The sequence below is a fragment of the Carya illinoinensis genome, chromosome 11, assembly GCF_018687715.1.
Source record: "Carya illinoinensis cultivar Pawnee chromosome 11, C.illinoinensisPawnee_v1, whole genome shotgun sequence".
NCBI lineage: Eukaryota > Viridiplantae > Streptophyta > Magnoliopsida > Fagales > Juglandaceae > Carya > Carya illinoinensis.
The window spans coordinates 45,210,329-45,232,422 of NC_056762.1; the positions used below are offsets into that span (position 1 = coordinate 45,210,329).

Genomic DNA, 22,094 nt, shown 5'->3' on the forward strand with positions numbered 1-22,094 from the left:
AAGTTGAATTATTTTTTGTATTTTGTTAAAGTTTAGAAAAATTATAACGATTAGATAATAATTAATCGAAAAATTTTAAAATTATAAATATTTATGTTTAAATGATATTTAGATATTAAGATAGAATAAATTAATATCATCACAATAATCCTATGATATCTAAAATTTTGGGTGTCCATAATCTAAAATTTGATTACACCAAAAAATTACAAAAAAAGTATTTTGATAGGTTAAAAGAAAAAAGTCCAGTTTAAAAGGTGAAAATATTTTATCTCATATTAATATTATAATTTTTTAAAATTTTTATATAAAATATAAGAAATAATTCAAAATTTTTAAAATTTTAAATAATAATAATATAAAAAAATAATATTTTAATAAAATTTTATTTAAATTTTAATTTCCACCTCAACTCGTCTCGGCAAAATTCAGAGAGATCGCGTGTACAGCCATGTACAACCAGTTTTCGCATTTCCTGCTGTCACCCACTTCGAATTTTATACGTCTGTCTGCGCTTTTTCGTTGTTTTTATTTAAGAATACCAACGAGAGCCCAGCTGTTCTGTTTGGTGTGTGTGATGACTGTCCCACTCTGGACCTCTTTTTCCCTTGTAAACTAAAGTTAATAGAGAGATCGAGAGAGGAGATAGAGAACCGGTCTTTCTCCCACGCGCAAAGAAAACCCAAGAAAGTATGGCGGCGAAATGCTTCTTGTGCTTATGCTCTGCAATTTTGTTCTCCTTCATTTTGATGGGTCTCTCGGTTTCTTCTTCTTCTCCTTCCACTTTCATTTCAGGTGCTTTTAGTCTCTCGAATACGCGTGTCTTTCTGAAACACTTAACTCTTCCTATTTCTATGTTTTTTAACCTTTTTTTTTCCGTGCGTGTTTCATTGCAGATGGTATCTTTGAATCTTACTCGTCTACTGGCCGGAACCTTCTTCAAGCTAGAAAAGGTGTTAATCTTTACAAAATTTTCTGGGCTTAATATTCTATGCGTTGCAGTGAGATCTGATGGTTCGATATTTCTAACTTCGGTTTATGCTCGTTCTTTCAATTAGATCATGCTGGATGATGAAGATACATCAGATCCATTATGTTGTGCAGCATGTTTGTTTGACCCGCTAGCAGATTCAATTCAATAGGCTAACAAATTTCAATTTTTAGGCCTGTGATCGTTTATAGCTTTTGCCTTTCAGATTCCTTTCTGTTATTTCCTTTTTCTTTTTTCTTTTTCCTTTTTAGGATTTTCTTTTCCGTTATTCCGTTCTGGTTTTTAGTTGACGGGATTACAAAAAAGACATTGAGGAATTAACTGAATTAAAGCCAAACGATAGAGGTGTATGATTTTTTGCTTGATTATTCTTCAGGCCATGGATTCTGTATATACCCTGTGATGATTGAATATCTGGCTAGTTTTTTATGGGCATTTCTCTGTTTTATGTTGTGTTTCAATTTGCAAAGATCCTGTTTTTTCTTTTACCTCAGAGGAGGCATATTTGGTAGAGAACCTGGCAAGGATAAAGTGATTGATCTCAACTTAGGTTCCATTGCAAGATATTTGTTGCAATCTTTTAGAGGCTATATCGTTCCACAATAAAGCTTTGTTTGTGGCTTGGTAAAAAAACAAGCAAAATCAATTACCCACTATGGCAAGTAGGTTCATTTCCTGAGCATTATTACAGTTTTACTCAATATCCTTTGGTCTATCCAGTATTCAAGAGGTGATAGTGGTCTAATGATGCGTTACTTATGATATGCGCAGCTTGCCCGGTGAACTTCGAATTCTTGAACTACACAATCATCACAAGCAAATGCAAAGGGCCTCGGTACCCAGCTGATCTTTGTTGCGCGGCATTCAAGGAATTTGCTTGCCCTTACACGGACGTGTTGAATGATTTAACAAATGACTGCGCTACAACCATGTTCAGCTACATTAACCTCTATGGAAAATACCCACCTGGCCTTTTTGCCAGTGAGTGCAGAGAAGGGAAGGAGGGCCTTGCATGCCCTGCACCACCACCATCAGAGTCATCCAAATTAGCCAATACAAGTGGAAGTGAGACCGTGTGCTACCCATCGTCACTGTTGATGCTCACAGCTGGTTTCTTGCTGGGGTTGCTGACTTCTTAAAAGCCCCCAAGTAAAATATCCTTCCTGTTTTTTTTTTTTTTTTTTTTTTTTAATCTCTCCTCTATAGTTTTATGACCTTGTGAAGACAAATCTTTTCATACTATCAGGTTCTTGGCCACGCTTTCCTTTGTATATCAACAGCTGGAGCTGATAATTTTCAGTTGGGCATACCCAAAACTCATTTATGTATCAATTTGTACTTTGTTGGCCCCGAATGGTTGGGTTTAGGGCATCCCATCAGGTTTTACATCTTCATTCTTATAATTTAACTCAAATACTCATTTCTTCAAATTTATCCCTAAAATCTGTTTATCTTCTAAAAATCTCCTACATTCCATTCTCCATCTCTATCTCTATTCTTTTTTTATTAATTTTTTCTTTCTCTTTCATTTACAATCTTAACTACTAACTCTTTTGTCATATTATTTTTTTTTTCAAATATCACTTTCTACTAAATATTTATTGGAAATTTTGACTATCTAATACAGTAATTTTTTTTTAAATTGAAATTCGTATTAAAAAAATAATTTTTTTTTATTAATTAGTGCATTTTCTAACGTGATGATAAATTTAATTAGAAGAGTACTCAATATCTCTAATGAAAAACTGAAAGTCACATATTGATGATAAAATTTTTTAATTGGATGAAACAGTAATATTTCAGCAACTTTTATTCAACAGTAATATTTTCTGTCCTTTCTCCAAAGGTAATATTTTTTTGTTTTTTTTCCAACGGTAAATTTTTTTTATCTTTTCTCCAACGGTAACTTTTTTTGTCTTCTCTCAAAATGTAACATTTTTACTTCTATGTATAACGATAGGAGTAATTCCTCTATAAATATGCAAACTCAAGACTCATTTCCTCTATAGAACCAAACTTCTATTGTATCCTTTGATCTTCTACTCCTTTCATCAAATGGCTCGTACTTTCTTTTACAAATTATTAACATACGCATCCTCTGAAAATGATAGTGATGTTCAAAACATGGAGGCGGATGGATAGTCATCGAGGCGACGTGGCAATAGCCAATGTCGTAAGTTTATTCGACGTGATCATGTTCAGGGACACGAGCGCCTATTTCGTGATTACTTTGCTGAAAATCCGGTATATCCCTCGAATTTATTTCGAAAGAGATTTCGGATGAGTCGTCTCCTATTTCTTCGAATTCTAAATGAAGTAGAGTCTTACGACCCGTACTTTGTCCAGAGAAGAGATAATGCCGGCCGACTCAGTTTATCTTGTATGTAAAAAATCACCGCAGACTTAGAATGCTGGCGTATGGGGTTACTGAAGATTTTATGGATGAATACATACGTATTGGTGAAAGCACCGCAATGGAGAGCCTAAAAAAATTTACTGAGACAGTAGTAACTGTTTTTTCAGAAGAATATCTAAGGTCTCCAACTGTTAATGATATAGGCCGATTGTTTGCAGTTGGTGAACAACGAGGATTCCCAGGAATGCTGAGAAGCATTGATTGCATGCATTGGAAGTGGAAAAATTGTCTCGCAGCTTGGAAAGGTATGTACTCTGGCCACATCCGTGAATCAACTATTATTTTAGAAGCAGTTGCTTCATATGATCTCAAATATAGCATGTATTTTTTGGTATGCCCGGTTCACATAACGATATTAATGTGTTAAAGAGATCTTTTATTTTTACGGAACTTGCCCAAAGGCGTGCTCCTCCAGTCATTACACTATCAATGGCAACGACTATACTATGGGCTATTACCTTACGGACGGTATTTATTCCAAGTAGCGAACTTTTGTGAAGACGATTCCATCACCACGTGGGAATAAGAAGAAACATTTTGTGAAAGCACAAGAATCCGTAAGGAAAGATGTCGAGCGTGCATTCGGGGTACTTCAACAACAATTTGCTATCATTCGTGGACATTCCTGAATGTTTAAAGTGAATGAACTAACAAATATAATGAAAGCATGTGTTATTCTACATAATATGATAATTGAAGACGAACGTGATGATAGTGAGAGTCTGAATATTGAATATGATCAACTTGATGATAATCTCCCCGAATTGTCGCGCAATCATACAACTGAGTTTACTTACTTCATCCAGCATCATCATGATGTTAGAGACAGCTCAGCACATCATCAGCTTCAAGAAGATCTAATTGAACATCAATGGTTTTTATATTCACAACATTAGTCAGGGTTGCTTTAGATTTTATTATTTCCTTAATGTAATTGGTGACCTATGTTTAAGTTAATCTGATTTGCATTTGTATTTCGTTATTGTTATCAATTTCTTGAATATATTAATGGTAATCAAGTTTGTTTCTGAAATGTCATTGAGTCATTAATTGCACAACCCTATCATACTTCCCATATTATCAAATACAAAAAAGATTAATTACAACAGTTTTTACACATATATAATTGTTACAAACATAAAATAAGAAATCAAATACAAAATAATCAATCCAAATCGTCGGACCGACTGCGTCTCGCCATGACCTCCCTCTGGAGTTGCTGGAAAAACTGTCGCTGCAATTCTGGCATGACACTCACATCCATCATCATAATGCGTTGATCTGATTCCTTCTTCGTGAGCTCCACTATCTCAACCTCCAACCGTAGTCGTTCGTCCTCTTGACGTAATTTTCTGGCCTCCGTCTCCTTGACACACACCATCTTCTCGGCTTTAAAACGAAAAAACTCTTTCTCCTGAGCGTGTGACTCCTCCAACAGAGTATACTTCATCTTCCTGAGTTGGAAGTTCTCCTCTGCATGCTGGCCTTGGGCCTTTCATTTTCCTTTCTCAGCTTTCCTTCCAATTGGTCGGTCGGGCTCGATAACTTCATTCTCCATCACATTATCTGCCTCGAGATCAAAAACTGAATCAACTGTAGCTCCAGAACATCGACTTGGGGTTGGGGATGGGGACATCGTCTTCCTCTGCTTTGGATCCTCCTTTGTCGTGCGCCAAATCCACTTAGGTTGGTCCTTCAACAGGTGCCAACAATGCTCAAACTAGAATGAGCATTTCTCTAGCGATTGGTACATAACCTTCGTTTTGTCAAACTTGTAAGGGAAAAATAAACCTCCAATTAACTCAATAATTATTGACAGAAATTGTTTGAGTAAAGGACTATGGGATTTGATAATGTTACCTTGTCTTGCTCGGTCATGTCACTTTGATTTAACCCTTCAACTTGGACTAGTTTTGCACAAAATTTGTTTGTGGCCTTTTGGATCACTGACCACCGGTGAATTAAAGACTTTATTGTCCGCTCATTTGTGGTTTCTTTAAATTGTTGAAAGTACTTAAAATTTTTTTTCTAAAGTTGGGAGTGTTTTTGATCTGTTCCCTGGACAGCATCAATGTTACAATTTAGTTATGCGGAGACAAGTAACTTGTCTTCCTCGGGGTGAAATTCGCACCCCTCACTGATTTTCTAACGCCGATAGGCTCGTTAGGGGGTAGAGGTGGAGAGTTATCAAGGGTCAATGGAGATATTTCATATTGCCCACCATAAGTGGGCTCAAGTTGAGGATCTTGACTTAGGAGGTTCGTGAAGTACATATGGCCTCCGTCTTGTGAATCCATTACTAAAAATGCATTGAAAATGTTAGAAACGAAATTTGGAAAGTTTGGGGTGTTAGTCCGGGTGGATGGCTCAGAAACTGTTTGGTATGATCTTGGAAAGTTGGCCACCCACTGATGGCTGCTACAACCGGTTGCCAATACTTATTGGCCGTCTTGATTACCTAGCCATTGGAGAAATGACCATTAAATTTCCCGTATCCCCACAAACGATTGTCATCATCATAGCCTTGTGGTTTAGTATACACATAATATAACTCAATTAATCCATAATACCAAACAACATGCAAAACAAAATAATTCTAAATACGAGCATCCCCATCTAGTTTTATATCGATATCAAATATATAAATAATTAAAAAAGCTCAGATTGGTGTAAATATTGACACCATGTGTAAGCAAGGAGCCCAACATCGAATGGCTGCAAAATCTCACCCGAAACCTGATTGCCTTTTGTGGAAAGTACCACAAACTACAATATGGCAATTCGGGTGAGAATTACCCCGCCATATCGATGGGGCCCCATACACACTTTTGACATAACCCGCACTATAACACCATAATCACAGCCTAATATAAATCTTCTCCCATGAGAGATACGCAACACTGCAAATGACCCAACATCAAATATCAAAATGAGCAAACTATTTTATTCCAAGGACAGTTGCAATATTCCATCAATTCAAGCATATAGAAAATGAGCATGTTGGGCTATTAATACCTTCCATAATATAGAGTTATGTGGAGAGAAATTCCACTCTCTAATTATATTAAAAAATAGGAGTCCTCAAGCTAAAAAAAAAACATTTTCCAAACACAAGTTCTTAATAACAAACAAGAGCAAGAGACTAAATTAAAGGGGCCGAATACAGCATGTTAAAGGAGCAAGAGCAAGTTCTTAATAGCAGCATGTTATTGGAGCACCAATAAAAATACCATCAATTCAAGATGATTTTAAAAAGCATTCTTGCATTTCCAACAAGATTTAATAAAAGTATGATCAACTATTATATATGTGAAGTATTCATCTATCTCTAAAAAGATAAAGATCAAATGTCCACCACGTATGGAATTAATCCATTCAAGTCTCTAATCAGAGATAAAAATTAAAATCTAGAAAGTAGTTATTGTTATTAATTGTCTTCTCAAATAATCACAAGTTACAAAGATTACATAATGAAAACAGAATTTAGAAGAAAGATCACAACATTCAGGGGCAAATTCAACTGAAAGACCAAGAAACAGCAGCTAAGAAGCATGCTTTGAAGGGAAAAGATATGGAAAAAAAACTAGATCCGAAATTCATCAAGCAAAGACGTTCACAGTAACTGAAAACCAATTTTGGATCACCAAAGATTCAAAATCATAAATCTTTTCTGGCCAACCAAACAATACATGTGAGCTAGATAATCATCACAGGAAAAGAGTATACATTTTCGCAGCAACCAAACAATAGAGGAAGGAAAATATGACAGAAACATCATGGATGATTTTCGGGGTTCCCAAACAATCACAGAAGGAAAAACAGGGCAGTAAACATTTTCTGAACTTCGCACCAACCAAACAGGGGCACAATTCATCAAAACGCAAGCCAAACCTCATCTCATTTCATAGCAACCAAAACGGGTTACTCAAGAAAATATGACACCAAACCGCAGCACATTTTCACAGCAACCAAATGGGTTGCTCAGGAAAAAATCAAAGGAAACCTCCAGTCTATTTTCACAGCAACTAAACAGGTAACTCGGGAAAATAGAAATCCAAACCGAACAGAAATTTTGACAGCAACCAAACGGATAACTCAGGAAAATAGCCACAAGAAAACCCTAAAAATTTTCACACCAACCAAACATCGGTTCCAAAGCATTAGATGTTTCATTATCAAGAAACATGCAAGAAATTAACAGGGGTGAGAAAATGAGAAAGATGTACCGATTTCCTAGCAGCTAAACACATCATAAATAAATTTTCAAAAACCCTAAAATAGATCCCAAATGCCATTCAAACGGTAATCAGATTCGCACATACCAAACATAAAAAAGAAAGAGGATTCGCACCGAGAGAGGGTCGGTCAGCAGGAGAGGCGATTATTGGAGCACCAACCGTCGATAGGGATGAATGCGGGACAAGATGCGGAAATGGGATTTGGAGATGTACAGTAGGTCCCCAAAGATGGGGATTTCCTGTACACCCCGAAAATTAGAACCCCATTTTAGGGAACCGGATGGAGGGCTGGTTTTAGAGAAAACTTTAAAAATTTCAACAAATAATAGGGAAACGGAGGAGATGGGGGAACCGAATGGGGATGCTCTTAGGAGTTTGTTCTATCCTCTTTTATATTTTTTTTGTAAGTTGGAGTTTGTTCTATCCTGATGTCGCTTTGTGCGTTGGTACGTCAAATTTGCTATGAAAGCTTATTAATTAAGCCCTCGTTTACTTATGCAGTTTATAATTAAGATGAGATGAGATCAAATATTTTATTAAAAATTGAATAAAATATTGTTACAATATAATTTTTTAATATTAATTTTATTTTGAGATTTAAAAAAATTAAATTATTTATTATATTTTGTGTAAAAATTTGTAAAAATTATAATAATAAGATGAGATAAGATTAAGGGAAAGAATTTAGATTTGAGAATCCTAACCCATCCTAAAGAAACGATTATATTCAATTGAGTGATTATTTTGCACTTGTAAATCCCTATTGTGGGAAGCGAGCGCGGAAGATGTGGGCCCGAGATGCAGTTTTCGCGACGTATCTGTTGCTGGCTTTCGTTTGAGTGGCTGTGGATAGCTGATGAGAAACAAGACCAACATAGATATAGAAAGTCATTTCCTTGCGGCCACTTACAGAGATTCTTCGAATTATAGGATACAGGGGGTTCCCTAATTGGCTGCAAAGGCCATTTGCTGCCATCGAGCTTTTAAAATCAGATGATGGCTTCTCTCTCATCTCCATCCTCTCCCAGGCAGAAGTTATCTATCCCATTAGCGAGGACTCCAATTAGAATTCCTGCGGCTATCCACTTACTTAAGTTGTGCCGCAACTTACAGGAAGTAAAACAAATGCATGCTCGGTTGGTTGTGTCCGGATTCCTTGAACTCCCTTCGAGTGCTGGGAGGCTACTCGAGTCATATGTTACAGTGTCACAGCTCAAATTTGCCATTTTACTCTTTCAGAGACTACCTTCTCCTGATGTATTTGCATACAACACCATGATTAGAGGCCTAACACTGGGTAAGTCTCCCCATGATTCCATCTTACTGTATAATGAGCTGTTGCTAGATGGTATAGCCCCGGACAATTACACTTACACCTTTGTCCTCAAAGCATGTTCCCATTTGGAAGCGCTCTCTGAAGGTAAACAAGTGCACGGCCAGATAATTAAATCTGGAATAGCGCCCAATACCCACGTTCATAGCATTCTGATACATATGTACACGATTTCAGATAGCATTGTTTGTGCAGAACGAGTTCTTGCACAATTCTCAGAAGAGAACACGCTTGCTAAGAATTCTTTAGTCTCTGGGTATCTAAGTCAAGGCCATGTGGAAAAGGCTAGAATACTGTTTGAAACCATAGAGACAAAAGACGTTGCATCTTGGAGCGCAATGGTCACAGGATACACGAAGAACGGCATGTATTCAGAGGCATTAGTTGTCTTTCGGGACATGATGGTTTCCCAAGTCCATCCAAATGAATCAACATTCGTGAGCTCGTTGTGTGCCTGTGCTTATTCGGGGGCACTGGACCAGGGAAGATGGATACATGCATATCTTGATAAAGCAGGGGTTAAGATTAGTGTTACTCTGGGTACTGCTCTTATCGACATGTATGCCAAGTGTGGCAGCATCAAATGTGGCTATGATATCTTCCGAAGTATGCCTCAGAGAGATATAGTAACATGGGGAGTAATTATATCTGGATTCGCCATGCATGGTGAAGCTGAAATATGTTTTCAATTGTTTGATGAGATGGTTGCTAGCGGAACACATCCAAACGAAGTGATATTTGTGGCTATATTATCTGCTTGCTCCCATGCGGGATATGTTGAACTTGGACATCAGTATTTCTATAAAATGATTCATGATTTTGGGATTAGACCAACAATTGAGCATTATGGATGCATGGTGGACCTGCTTGGCCGTGCGGGGCAGTTGTCAGAAGCAGAAGAGCTGATTGCGTCAATGCCAGGAGAGCCTAATTCGATTATATGGGGAGCGTTTCTCAGCGGTTGTAGGACCTACGCTGACGTGAGGAGAGGAAGTCGTGCATTCAGATGCCTTATTGATCTCGAGCCAATGTCAGGAGACAGGTATAAACTTGCAGGGCTCATGTTGGCCAGTGCTGGTGAAAAAGCTGATGCAACTAAAATTAGGGGATTCATCAAGCAAAATGACTTGGAGACAACATGTGGAACCAGCCTCGTTGAAATAGATGGCGTCGTCCATGAGTTCACAGTAGGGGATGTAGATCGTAGAAAGCTTAGAGAGATCTACGGATTATGGAATGGCTTTTGAGGATGACATATATATAATATACACATAGGGGACTCGGAGGTTTAACAGTGAATTGTAGGAAAAGGGAACACAACCCGTTTAAGAAAGCGAAAAAGGAAACAAAAGCAGAAATAAAATTACCCTTCATGGATTGGCCAGCGTGCATGACAGTGGCCTCCCTCTTATCTCTCTATGGTCTTTCTCTCTCTCTGTGCGCGCGGGCGTGCGCATGTGCTCGTGGAGGGTTGAGCAGGAATGTTGCCTTTTCGATCTTGATGAGAAGAAATGCAAAAGCAAAGTCACGAGTGTATTCATTTCAAGTCAAATATAACAAGTGTGGTATATATTGACTATTCAATTTGCATAGATAAAGTTACACCAAATGAATTGATCATATTGATGCTGCTAACACTTAGGTATCAAGAACAAATATTGCTCTCTGAATTCTAAAACCGTATAGAATTGAAAGGTCCTTGGTGTAGATTAGTGCTCAACTGAATTAGCAAAAATGGTATCACCATATATACCAGGGAGTTTTGAGTCTAGAATTGTATAAATGCCGGAACTGCTTCATTACGGCCATACACCACGGACCAGGAAAGTTGCTTGTTTAACTGTATTAACCCGAAGGTAAAAAAATACATATACCGAAAGAGATGGTAGCGGCACCATATAACTTGTGACTTCAGAACTGAACTACTAAGACCGGAGTATTCCTTGGTACAGAATAATTGAGTTGACATATGCTATGCTATGGCGCAATTAGGGGACACAAAGGCATCCATTCTATTGCTTACATTGATATATATATATATATATATTATGTAGTGAGATAGGTGGCTTACATTGCTGATAATTATGATCGTATACTCGACTCTCAAAGGCATCCATTCTATTGCTTGATTAAGCTCCTAGGATTGGAAAAATAATTCCTTCCCATCTTATAGACCGTTCTACACACACACGTACATAAACGTGTCGAGTTACTCGAGACAGTAATGATAATAATTACTACATGACAGTGATTATGAAGTGAAGATCGTAATTAAGTGGATTTTGTATCTTTAAATTATTGAGATTATATTTTTATATTTTAGATTATTAATATGTAATCTGTCAATTTTAATAATTTAAACAACCTTGAATGTATAAAGGGTGGTCTGGGTATCGCCCATAAAAATTAAAAAAACCCAGACCGTCCTTTTCCTTTCCTTCCACGTTACCAAAACCAGTGGATAAATCTAAAAACGAAAAAAAAAAAACCCAATTCCTTCCCCCCCTCTCTCGTCTCGACTCCTCACGATCCAGTAACCCAAAAGGAAAAGAGACGTTTTTATTTTCGACTTTGAATTCTAAATAAAACTAGCCTTCTATTTGTTACCGTGTGTATATATAGTTATTATCGGCGACGATGCGTATCATTTCCTGATTTTGGGATTTCCAGATCGAAACAGTTCCGTCCAATCCTCAATCGCTGATAAAAAAAAAAAAAGGTGAATTTAATTACTACATGTTTTTTCCTTCTGCTTAGAAATCTAATATATGCAGGACCTGTTTACGATCCTAGGGTTTTGTTTGTTCGATCTCTGCCTCTTTGGGTGTGCGTGTTTAGATTTTTTTGAAGCAGTTGATAAAAATTGATACTTTTCCTGTGAAACGTTTTTGATCGAGGTTTTGTGTTCTTTTATCTGTCAAGTTATTGATTTTGATTTTTACTCGTTTTCTCTTGCTTGATTGTCTCTTTTTTTTATTTTTTATTTTTTTTTTATAATTTAATTTTTTTAACCTCTTCTCTAATCAATAAATTACTTTTTTTTTTTTTGGGGGGGGGGGGGGGGGGGGGGAACGATAGAAATTAGGCATAGATCAAGTACACGGGACGTATGCAAGAGGGGCTTGTGTTGGCTATTTTGTTGAAGGTAAAAGGCCATTATGCTCTGTTGGGTCTGCTAAATTGAAAAAAGAAAATCAAGGTTTTTATTTTTTTATATATATTTTCTACGAGAGAAGAGCCATGTATATATATGCTGAACGATTTAAGATATGATAATTGGATTGGCTGTAGCAAATTAGTTGATTAGGATATCCTGGTATATGTTATGGATAGCATGCCTATTCAAAGCAGGTATTTTTTGGGGTGGGGGACAGAAAAGAATGGCTTGTGTGCTTAGATCATGGTCTTTTGTATTATCCAAATGTTCCGTAACAACTGTTTCTACTCTTTCAAGGTTTCTGTTTAATTGTGACCATGGTTTGCTCGATTACATCCCTTGCAGAGTAGATTTTATATACCATGTTGCCAATCATGTTGACTTACATTGCAGTTATTGTGAGAATTGCTTGGGAAAAAGGGGGGAGGCTATACAGTTGCATGGCTCTCCCAAACCCGTATCAATATAATATTTTCATGATTAAAAAAAGTTAGAAATGCAATAAAATGAATAAACTACCCCTGTAACAAATTCTATTACTAACATATTCTTTTAACCTTAACAAACTTCTAACGCTAACTCTCAATCTGGACCATATGTATCACAAAGCCCAGCTTGGAGCAAATAAAGTCCAATTGATTACAACAAAAACTTTGTAAATATCTCAATAAACTAATCTCCATACTTTACGAATGGTATATATATAGATATATATCTCCAGTGAGTATCTTATCTCGAGTGAAATGACAATCCACTTCAATAAACTTGGTTCTTTAATGAAAATATGATTTATATCAATATGTACAGCAGCTTGTTTATCACAAACAGTGGATAGGAGTTGGAGTTGATAACCAACTTTCTTGGAGAAATTGTTGTGACTACATCAACTAACTATGAACACGAGCCATTGCCTTGTATTGCTATTTTTTCAAGTAACTAAGTTATCAGCGTAAGAATATACAATATCCTAAACCTATAAAAAAAAAAGAATATATAATATCCTAAACCTATAAAAAAAAGAATATACAATGTCCTTTGATAGACTCTTGTGATAGCAGTCCTTCAATGTAGTCTTGGTTATGCTGATGCATTTCGATTTCGTTGTTGTGCTGCTGCTGCCATAACTGGTTCAGAAGATCCACTTTTTATTCTCAAACTCCAGAACAGAAAGGAGATTTGTGTCGGTCTTGAGACAAAATCTCAGAAAGCACTGTTTGGTCGAATTCAAAGCCCTCCAGAGCCGTTCGAAGCAAAAGTTGAGGTCATTTGAAGGAATAAACATAAGGGGATCTTCTCGACCTGAAAAATGGTTTTCTAAAGAGAAATAATCACATCAGTTCATAGATAGGGGCATGGCTTGCTTGCTTGGCTATTGTTTTGTTGCTAAGTGCTTGTTTTATTTGAACAGGAGAGCTTTGCTTGCTCCATGTTTTTTGTCTTCCGGGGCCAGGCTCTTCTGCTGTTTTTGACTTTTTTTTTGGGGTTAGTACTTCACTCACAGGCTCTGGGTTCCTTGTGGCACTGCCTCATGCTTGCGCTTGCTTGAATGCTAGTACGCTATGTTACTAGATAGACGGTTGGCTGCTGCGCTATAGATCTCAGCGGGAGGGTCTTTTTCTTTGCTTGCAGAATTGATCCTATTTGCTATTCTATCACCCCTCATTGTGAGATCCTATTGGGTGATGGGTCAAAGATGTGCTTTTGACACAATGTGTGGTGTGGCGAGCAATCTTTTAGAAGTGCATTACTGGTGTTGTTTAGAGTTGCTAGCATGAAGGGAGATTATCTTGTGGATCACTATCATCATAGTATGAGTTTTCACCAGGGAGGCAATGACTAGGAGATGGATCTCTTTTCATCTTTCTTTGACAGATTATACTCTTGTATGGGATGAGATGGAAAAGATAAAATGGTTTGGATTCCATCTAGGAGATGTGTTTTCGAGGTGAAGTCATACTACAATGCACTTTGTAATCATGTCAAGGCTCCTTCCCCATGAAAGCTCATTTGAAGAAACAGGCTCCTCCAAGAGTGGCTATCTTCATGTTGACAACGGTAGTAGGGAAAATCCTCACGCTAGACAATGTGAGGAGAAGTGGTATCATAGTGGTTAATCGATGTTGTGCGTGCTAGAAAAGTGAGGAAATAGTGGATCATCTTCTTTTACACAATGAGATTGCAAGCATCCCATGGAGCATGATATTCAAGCTCTTCAGCAATCACAATAAAATGACCAGATTACCCCCATAATAAATTATGATACTGAACATATGTTTTTAATGATTTATTAACCCTAAAAAACTTCTTGTAATAGGAATCAAGGCCATATTGTTACTATCTTATAGATATGGACCCATCTTTATTTGCGGAGAACTTTATAAATATATTTTTGATCTTTACCAGCATTGACATGAGTAATTGGTTGATTGAAGTAATTGAATTTATATGAATGTATGCTGTGATGGTCTAATCTGAATAAGGTTTACAATACAAAAATTAGGTGACACAAATTCATGGATAGGCTGACTTAAGCACCAGTGATAATCCATGTAATCCTGCAATGATCATAGGCAATGGTGTTATGACTTTTTTAATAAATATTTAGATAGTAGTTGAAAAACGTGATACGTAAAACCAGTTTAAGGGTTTATTTGTGTAGCCTTGTAATTAGATTTGACCATCTATTGTCACACTTTTGCTGTGAAGGATGACGTTATCTTTTCTGATGCTTTACAACTTGGCTTGAATTTGTGTCAGAATAGGCGGGGAATTGCTGGACACAAAAATGTCTGAGTACCAAGGGGATGATACTGAATACATGGCGGATGAGTATGAAATGGAAGATGTAGATGATGAGATGGATGATGAGTTTCGCGGTAGAGAAATGGGTGGCTCAGAGTCCGATGTCGATGAATATGACCTCTCGGTTTGTGTTTATGGAGATATGCTTTGCAATTTCACATCTGTGCATAGCTTAGAAATGAGAAAGAAACTTCCATTTTACTTGATGTTAGCGTGGAATATCATGTCTATTTTTGTAGAATACAGTGTCTTATTTTATTTATTTATTTATTTTTTTTTTTTTGGGTTGGAGAAAAGTAGATTTTAGATGTCTGATAAAGCCTTTAATAAGGCATATGGGTATGAATAACTTTTTGGTTCTGTTGCAGAATAGTAAAGTGGCTGATACCACTGCTGCACAAGCAAGAAGTGGAAAAGACATCCAGGGGATCCCTTGGGATAGCCTTAGCATCACTAGGGAGAAATACCGGCAAACTAGGCTTGAACAATACAAGAACTATGAAAACATTCCTCATTCCGGAGAGGGATCAGGGAAGGTAAATTTTATTATTTTTGGCCTTTTCCATTTTCATACCTATTAGTTGAAATTGATTAGTTAAATTTAAGTAAATTGATACAATTACCTTCTTTTCCTTTATTTTCTAAAATTCATTTCAAACAGGATTGCAAAATTACCAAGAAAGGGGGTTCATATTATGAGTTCAGAAGGAATTCAAGATCTGTGAAATCAACCATTTTTCATTTTCAGGTTAGGTGGAATTATTGTAATAGCCTATTTGTTTTCCCTCCTGAATTTTTTGATTTTCTTTCCCATTCTTTATAGTCAGTGAACTCTGTGAAATCAACATTTCTTCGTAAGACTGTTCCGCTTCACTTTGGTGGTCTTTTTATTGGTGTAATTGGTTCAATTGAATCAATCTACTTGAAGCCCTTTGAGTCTCTGCACATATAATTTTTAAAATAGGTTGGTTGAATGGATTTGTTGGCATGGATACCACAAAGGCAGACACTTGGGCACGGTTTCCTGGATTAGAGGACTTATAGTTATGGGTATTATTGGCTAACCTTCGTTTTTGTTGTTTGGTGATGCAGTTGAGGAACTTGGTTTGGGCTACCTCAAAGCATGATGTGTACCTTATGTCTAATTTTTCTGTTATCCATTGGTCTTCCTTAACATGCAGTCATTCTGAAGTTCTCAATGTCTCAGGGCATGTTGCACCATCAGAGGTGGGTGTTTTGGGCAAGATGGTCTGTTTTGATAAACAGTGTTGAATTTTAATATCCTTGATGCACTAAATGTTTTTAGTTAGATCTTTAATCATGGTCTTTCATGAAATCAATTGATCTATTTTCCTGTACAGAAGCATCCTGGAAGCCTGTTGGAGGGATTTAGTCAGACTCAAGTGAGTACTCTTGCTGTAAAAGATAAGTTACTTGTTACTGGAGGGTTTCAAGGAGAACTTATTTGCAAGGTAAGTTGCATCCTCTTTCCGTAAGCATTTCCTTAAAAGGTTTTTAGAGATATTGCAGACTGAAGAAGCATTGGTGCTGTAGTTACATGTTCACCCACGTAGAGTGTCTTAGCAATCTAGCTCTTCGATATAATATCCCCTTTTTTTTTTTTTTTTTAAATTTTATGGATCTTTTTTATTTTTTATTATAAGTGCTCTTTGATATAATATCAATACAAGATGAAGAAAACTTCCAAGATTTACAAATAAAATAAAAATAAAAAATTCTAAGATTTGAGAATTTATAAAGCTTCTTGTTAGACGTTTGATAATTGCTGTCATCCAGTCACTACGACCCTTATGAGATCTTTTAAGTTGCATTGTGAACAAGTCATACAACTCAGGGCTAAAACTTTATTTTCAATTACTTTTTTCTGTTTGCAGCATCTAGATCGGCCTGGAGTTAGTTTTTGTTCCAGAACAACTTATGATGATAATGCCATTACCAATGCAGTTGAGATCTATGCCAGTTCCAGGTACTTTCTTGCCCTTGAATTGGTGGTGGAACCATGAACTTCCTAAAATGAAACTAATTGAGCTTTTCACATTTAATTCTCAGCGGTGCAATTCACTTCACTGCTTCAAATAACGACTGTGGAGTTAGAGATTTTGATATGGAGAAATTTCAGCTTTCTAAGCATTTCCGTTTTCCTTGGCCAGTGAATGTGAGTCTTTTAGATTTTTATTTTTTTGAGTTGAGTCTTTTAGATTGTATGGTTGTTTGAGATTAAATGGTCTCGTTTGGTTACACAGTTCAGATGAGATAAGATGAGATGTTTTGTTAAAAGTTGAATAAAATATTATTATACTATAATTTTTTAAGATTAATTTTGTTTTGGGATTTGAAAAAGTTGAATTGTTTATTATATTTTGTGGTATTTGGAAAGGTTGTAATAATTATATGAGATGAGATGAGATAGTTTGAATTAGTTTGGCACTCTTCATTCTTGGGTATATGTGCGTAGATGACACCATTACCAAGTTGTTTTGTGCTTCACGTTCTGAGATCTGACATGCATAGTGATGACAGTCTTATAGTCATAATTCCATCTCAGACTATGCGCATGATTGAAGCTTGCCTGCAGAAAGGAGCCATTTACTGAAACTATGTTGTGTTTTATTCAAGTCATAGATTGAAATTTATACTACTAATAAAAGTATGTACTTTTTCAAAAGAAGTTTTAATATGCCATGGTTTGTTGAATTAATGGTTGATGGATGTGGTCTGTAATCGAAGCCTTTAGCTGCACAAATTATTACCTTATACATGATAGGGCATCAAAGATACAGGTATTTGGCCAATGATCCATTCATCAATATTGGCTAGCTGCCTTGCCAACTGGGATGTGGTATGATAATGGGAAGATGTTGCCAAGAGTCAGTTGATGGAATCATATCACATTATTTTGTTGTGCAGGCCCATTTCATATATTTATTCCTTTCAAAAAGAGAAATAAAAACTTATAAAAACAAAACAAAAACAATCCCTTGGTATTTATTTGGCTATGTTCCTATGCTGATTGACTCTGTGGGCTGCGGTGGGGGACAGTTGTGGTTTAGGATGCATCTGTATCTATTTTTCTTTCCTGTTCATCAATATTAGTGGTTAATGTGTGAGAGACTCAGTCACCATGATGTTGGCTAGATTATGGCTAAATTGAAAGAATGTTAGTTCTAATCACTGAATAACAAGTGCATGCACCAGATTGCTATAATATGCTTTTCTCTGCTATTTGCAGCATACTTCTCTGAGTCCTGATGGTAAACTTCTTATAGTTGTGGGAGACAACCCAGATGGAACGATGGTGGACTCCCAAACTGGAAAGGTGCTTGTTCTTTTCAATTCTTTGTTGGTTAATAAATTTGTGATTATCTCTCTGATGCTTTAATAGTGAAACATGTTTAATTTGAATTTCTTATTCTTGCAGGCAGTAATGCCATTATGTGGTCACTTGGATTTCTCGTTTGCTTCAGCATGGCACCCAAATGGTGTCACTTTTGCTACTGGAAACCAGGACAAAACCTGCCGGGTTTGGGATGTCCGAAATCTATCCAAGTCGGTCGCTATTTTGAAAGGAAACCTTGGAGCCATTCGTTCAATCCGCTATACTTCTGATGGTCGGTATATGGCAATAGCCGAGCCTGCTGACTTTGTGCATGTGTATGATGTGAAAAGTGGGTATGAGAAGGAGCAGGAGATTGATTTCTTTGGTGAGGTCTCCGGCATATCATTCAGTCCGGACACAGAGTCTCTTTTTATCGGAGTGTGGGATCGCACTTATGGTAGCCTCCTTGAGTATGGTCGATGCCGAAATTTCTCCTACCTTGATTCTCTAATTTGAGTTGGACGAGAAACCTGAAAGTGTGTTGGTGTTGCTGATTAGTTGCCTCAATTGAAACTACTAGTACCATATCATGTAGTTGGATAGCGTGTAGTTGTACATTTGATAAGTTGTGCAATTGTAGCTAGTTTTTGTTTTTAATATTTTCTTGTGACTGGATTGGTCACAAAAGTGTGTCAAGGGGAGGGGATGTACAGATAACAGAAGGCTAGAGAAGGCAATGCTTTTGCCAACAAGGGAAAAGAAAGAATCAGTATGTCTTGGGGGTGGATGGCTGGTTGCTTTCCTTCTTGTATCTTGGATGTATTTTTATTTTTTTTGAACTTTTCTGGGAGAATGTCTTGTGGAACTTACCAATGCCCATCACGGCTGTTTTCTGTCAAGTCAATGTTGCTGTTTCTTGTGTCCAACGTGAATTCGAAGTCATACTTGTTTGTTTCCCCCGTCATAGTCATATATGACAGTCGTAGCTGTTTTGTAGGCAATGGAATTTAGAAATTGTTCATATTTTTAATGGCACCTTTGTTTTAAAATCCTCGGGAAGACTTGGTTACATACGGACTATGAAGTATGAAAGCCATTCCAATAACAGTCTTAACTCAACCACCCGAGATTATAATCTGTGGCCCACAGCTGCGGATGGAGAATCATTTTGTAGTTAACAGTCTCGGAAATGTGGTCTTTTGTGCATTTTGTAGTTAATCTTAGGAGTAAAAGTCCATATTTGTGCCAACAAAGGATAAAATTTCTGTGTTTGAAAAAAAAGAAAAAAAAAAAAAAGGCCTCTACTTAAAATTCTGCGTAGATCAGAACTTGAATAAACTCCTAGCTCAGTGTCTTTTTGAAATTCTGTGTAGATCAGAAGTTGGCTAAAGGGCCTCATTTTAAAAGAATTGAACCCGACGTGAATCGAACACGCAACCTTCTGATCTGGAGTCAGACGCGCTACCATTGCGCCACGGATCCCCATTTTTTAAGGGGTGTTGAATTATAATATTATATTATATTCGAAAAATCTTTTACACTTAGTTCGAAGACAGAGCAATTGAAACCGAAAAATCCCTAATCCAGAAGCGACCAATCAACGAAAGCCAACTCATTTTCAAAAATCATCCTCCATGATTTCAGTCCTCACAATCTCTTGCATGGAATATATGATCTTAGAACTCTTACCACTGTGCTCCTACATCATTGTTTCACTAATCCAGTAATCCATATTCTATTCCTCTCGAAAAAAAGAAAGAGATAAAAATGGCAGCGTCCTCCTCCTTGTTCTCCACTCCAAGCTTCTCACCCACCATCCAAAGGCACCAGTACCAGACCCACCTCTCTCCATCCAACATATCCTTCCAAGGCCTCAGGCCACTCACCAAGTTGGCGCCCAGAACCAAGTTCAACACCACACCCAAGACAAGTACTAGTAGTACTGGAGCCGTCGTGAAGGCAGAGCTGAACCCATCACTGGTGATAAGCCTCAGCACTGGTCTCTCTCTATTCCTGGGGAGGTTCGTCTTCTTCAACTTTCAGAGGGAGAACGTGGCCAAGCAGGTTCCTGAGCAGAATGGACTGACCCACTTCGAGGCTGGCGACACTCGGGCCAAGGAATACGTTAGCCTCCTCAAATCTAATGACCCCGTTGGCTTCAACATCGTGGACGTCCTCGCTTGGGGTTCCATTGGCCACATCGTTGCTTACTATATCTTGGCCACCTCCAGCAACGGCTATGATCCCAAGTTCTTTTGAGTGATTCAATAAATCTCTCTCTCTCTCTCTCTCTCTCTCTCTCTCTCTCTCTCTCCCAAACATATATATCTATGATCTATCTTTGAAATTTATATATTTTATTTCTGTTTTTGGTTTCATTTTCGTCTTTAATTCGTTTGATTGCATGGATCAGGAAGTTAATTGGGAGAAGCGGGTTGTGCTTTCCTTGTATTGATGGGTCCTTTATTAATGTTGGCTTTGGATGGATTAATTGGCGTGTTCCTTCGTTCTTATATTAAATTATCTCCTCGCTTTGGTCCTTGAATGCCCTGATCTTGGCTTCTGGCCGGCATTCGGTTCGATCTATGTGATGAATAGTGTATAAGTTAATCAATTACCAATTTCCGAAATGAACACGTACACACAATTCATTCCCTAGGGTCTATTAAACACCCAAACGACATCGGTAGTCAAATTGAATAAGATTGGCACGTCTTTCTCTCTCCCGAGTTCTTTTTCTCTCTGCCCAACTTTCTGCCATCCTTCCGTTTTCTCCGCCCAGAGGGGTTGGAGCTCTTCAGCGCCTCCCTCCTCCTGTTCGATCAACACCGGAGCTGTTTATAGTATTTTTATTTTTTATTTTTTTTCTTCTGTAGCTTCAAGATGCACCGATCTACTACCTATGGGTCACCTACGACCACCACGCGTCTCGCCAATATACTCTCTGGCCGCCAATCGGTCGGACGGTTAAAGAAAACTGCTCAAAAGAGCAGTGTGTGAGTTTCACGCATGATTCATACCGTGAGCGAGTTTCATGCACCGTCGGAATCTCTCATGTCCGACCACCACCTTATTTTCTAGAATGCCGTGTGAACCACACACACCATTACAAATAGTGAAGGTCCTATATCTGCATATCAACGCATCCTCCAATTGCAACGTTCTTATGTTTCCGTTTTTCCTAACTAATGATTAAGATAAAATGGTGGTGGAAGGCTCATACAACTAATCCAGACAAAACAAGATGTAGTACACATCAATTTATTATGACTTTTTAGTTACAATCTTATAGTCTGTTTATTAGACTATGCAAAACCCGTTTCAAGTGATTTTTTCTAAATGGAAAATATGTGGGAGCCAATTTTTGACCATAGATCCCTCTTTTTTTATTCTACTATTGTTGCATTTGTTTGTTTTAGGATAATTGTTGGAGACTCGTTGAATCTTGTATCATTAACTACTATGTTTATCTATGAACTTGCTTGCTTAGATAAAAAATAAAAAAAATCATCCTCTGGTACTTTTGTCTTTGAAGCAAATAGGAGGAATTCTTACTTGATTAAGCACATTACTATTCGGTTTCCACATTTGTTTTGGAACCCACCATCAATATTCAATGTGGACGGCCAGGATCAGTTGTTTGCTTCAAAGTAGTGGATTATATTTGAAGTAGTTTCCATTATTTGAACCCAAAAATAACATTAAAGTTTTCCTTCAAACCACATATGTTATTATAAGTTCTCTCAAATTACGCGTTATTAAAACACACTTTTTTTAAAATAAGATAAACATTGATAGTGAAAAAAAAAAAAAGAAGTAA

At 37.2% G+C, this 22,094-nt stretch overlaps 3 protein-coding genes and 1 non-coding gene across 13 annotated transcripts; 3 read left to right on the forward strand and 1 right to left on the reverse strand.

The window, feature by feature from the left end:
- Positions 1–532: 532 nt before the first annotated feature.
- Positions 533–4,440, forward strand: LOC122282095 (GPI-anchored protein LLG1). 3 transcript variants are annotated; one of them, XR_006230385.1, is made up of 5 exons: positions 533–795; positions 897–953; positions 1,763–2,140; positions 3,566–3,652; positions 3,809–4,440. XR_006230385.1 is itself a non-coding variant. In XM_043094040.1 (4 exons), exons 1-3 carry the CDS (start codon positions 693–695, stop codon positions 2,128–2,130), a joined length of 528 nt encoding a protein of 175 aa, XP_042949974.1. In that variant the 5' UTR covers positions 533–692; the 3' UTR covers positions 2,131–2,140; positions 3,566–4,440. The 3 variants fall into 3 exon arrangements, 2 of the variants coding, with proteins under 2 accessions (XP_042949974.1, XP_042949973.1); XM_043094040.1 differs by having other exon boundaries at positions 3,566–4,440; XM_043094039.1 differs by lacking the exons at positions 3,566–3,652; positions 3,809–4,440 and adding an exon at positions 2,238–2,365 and having other exon boundaries at positions 534–795.
- A 4,052-nt stretch (positions 4,441–8,492) lies between these two features.
- On the forward strand, positions 8,493–19,200 carry LOC122280716 (uncharacterized WD repeat-containing protein C2A9.03-like). Of its 8 annotated transcripts, none has more exons than XM_043091715.1 (10): positions 11,389–11,697; positions 14,893–15,061; positions 15,306–15,473; positions 15,599–15,685; positions 16,030–16,164; positions 16,299–16,409; positions 16,833–16,924; positions 17,008–17,113; positions 18,188–18,274; positions 18,377–19,200. In XM_043091715.1, exons 2-10 carry the CDS (start codon positions 14,921–14,923, stop codon positions 18,788–18,790), a joined length of 1,341 nt encoding a protein of 446 aa, XP_042947649.1. In that variant the 5' UTR covers positions 11,389–11,697; positions 14,893–14,920; the 3' UTR covers positions 18,791–19,200. The 8 variants fall into 8 exon arrangements, 5 of the variants coding, with proteins under 5 accessions (XP_042947649.1, XP_042947647.1, XP_042947650.1 ...); XM_043091713.1 differs by having other exon boundaries at positions 14,898–15,061; XM_043091716.1 differs by having other exon boundaries at positions 11,389–11,694; positions 14,896–15,061.
- A 484-nt stretch (positions 19,201–19,684) lies between these two features.
- Positions 19,685–19,756, reverse strand: TRNAW-CCA. The gene has a single exon. It is a non-coding gene; the product is annotated as a tRNA-Trp (tRNA).
- Positions 19,757–19,961: 205 nt separating this feature from the next.
- Positions 19,962–20,765, forward strand: LOC122280717 (photosystem I reaction center subunit V, chloroplastic). Its single transcript, XM_043091719.1, has one exon. The coding sequence runs from the start codon at positions 20,042–20,044 to the stop codon at positions 20,531–20,533; it is 492 nt and encodes a 163-aa protein (XP_042947653.1). The 5' UTR covers positions 19,962–20,041; the 3' UTR covers positions 20,534–20,765.
- The last annotated feature ends 1,329 nt before the right edge of the window (positions 20,766–22,094 follow it).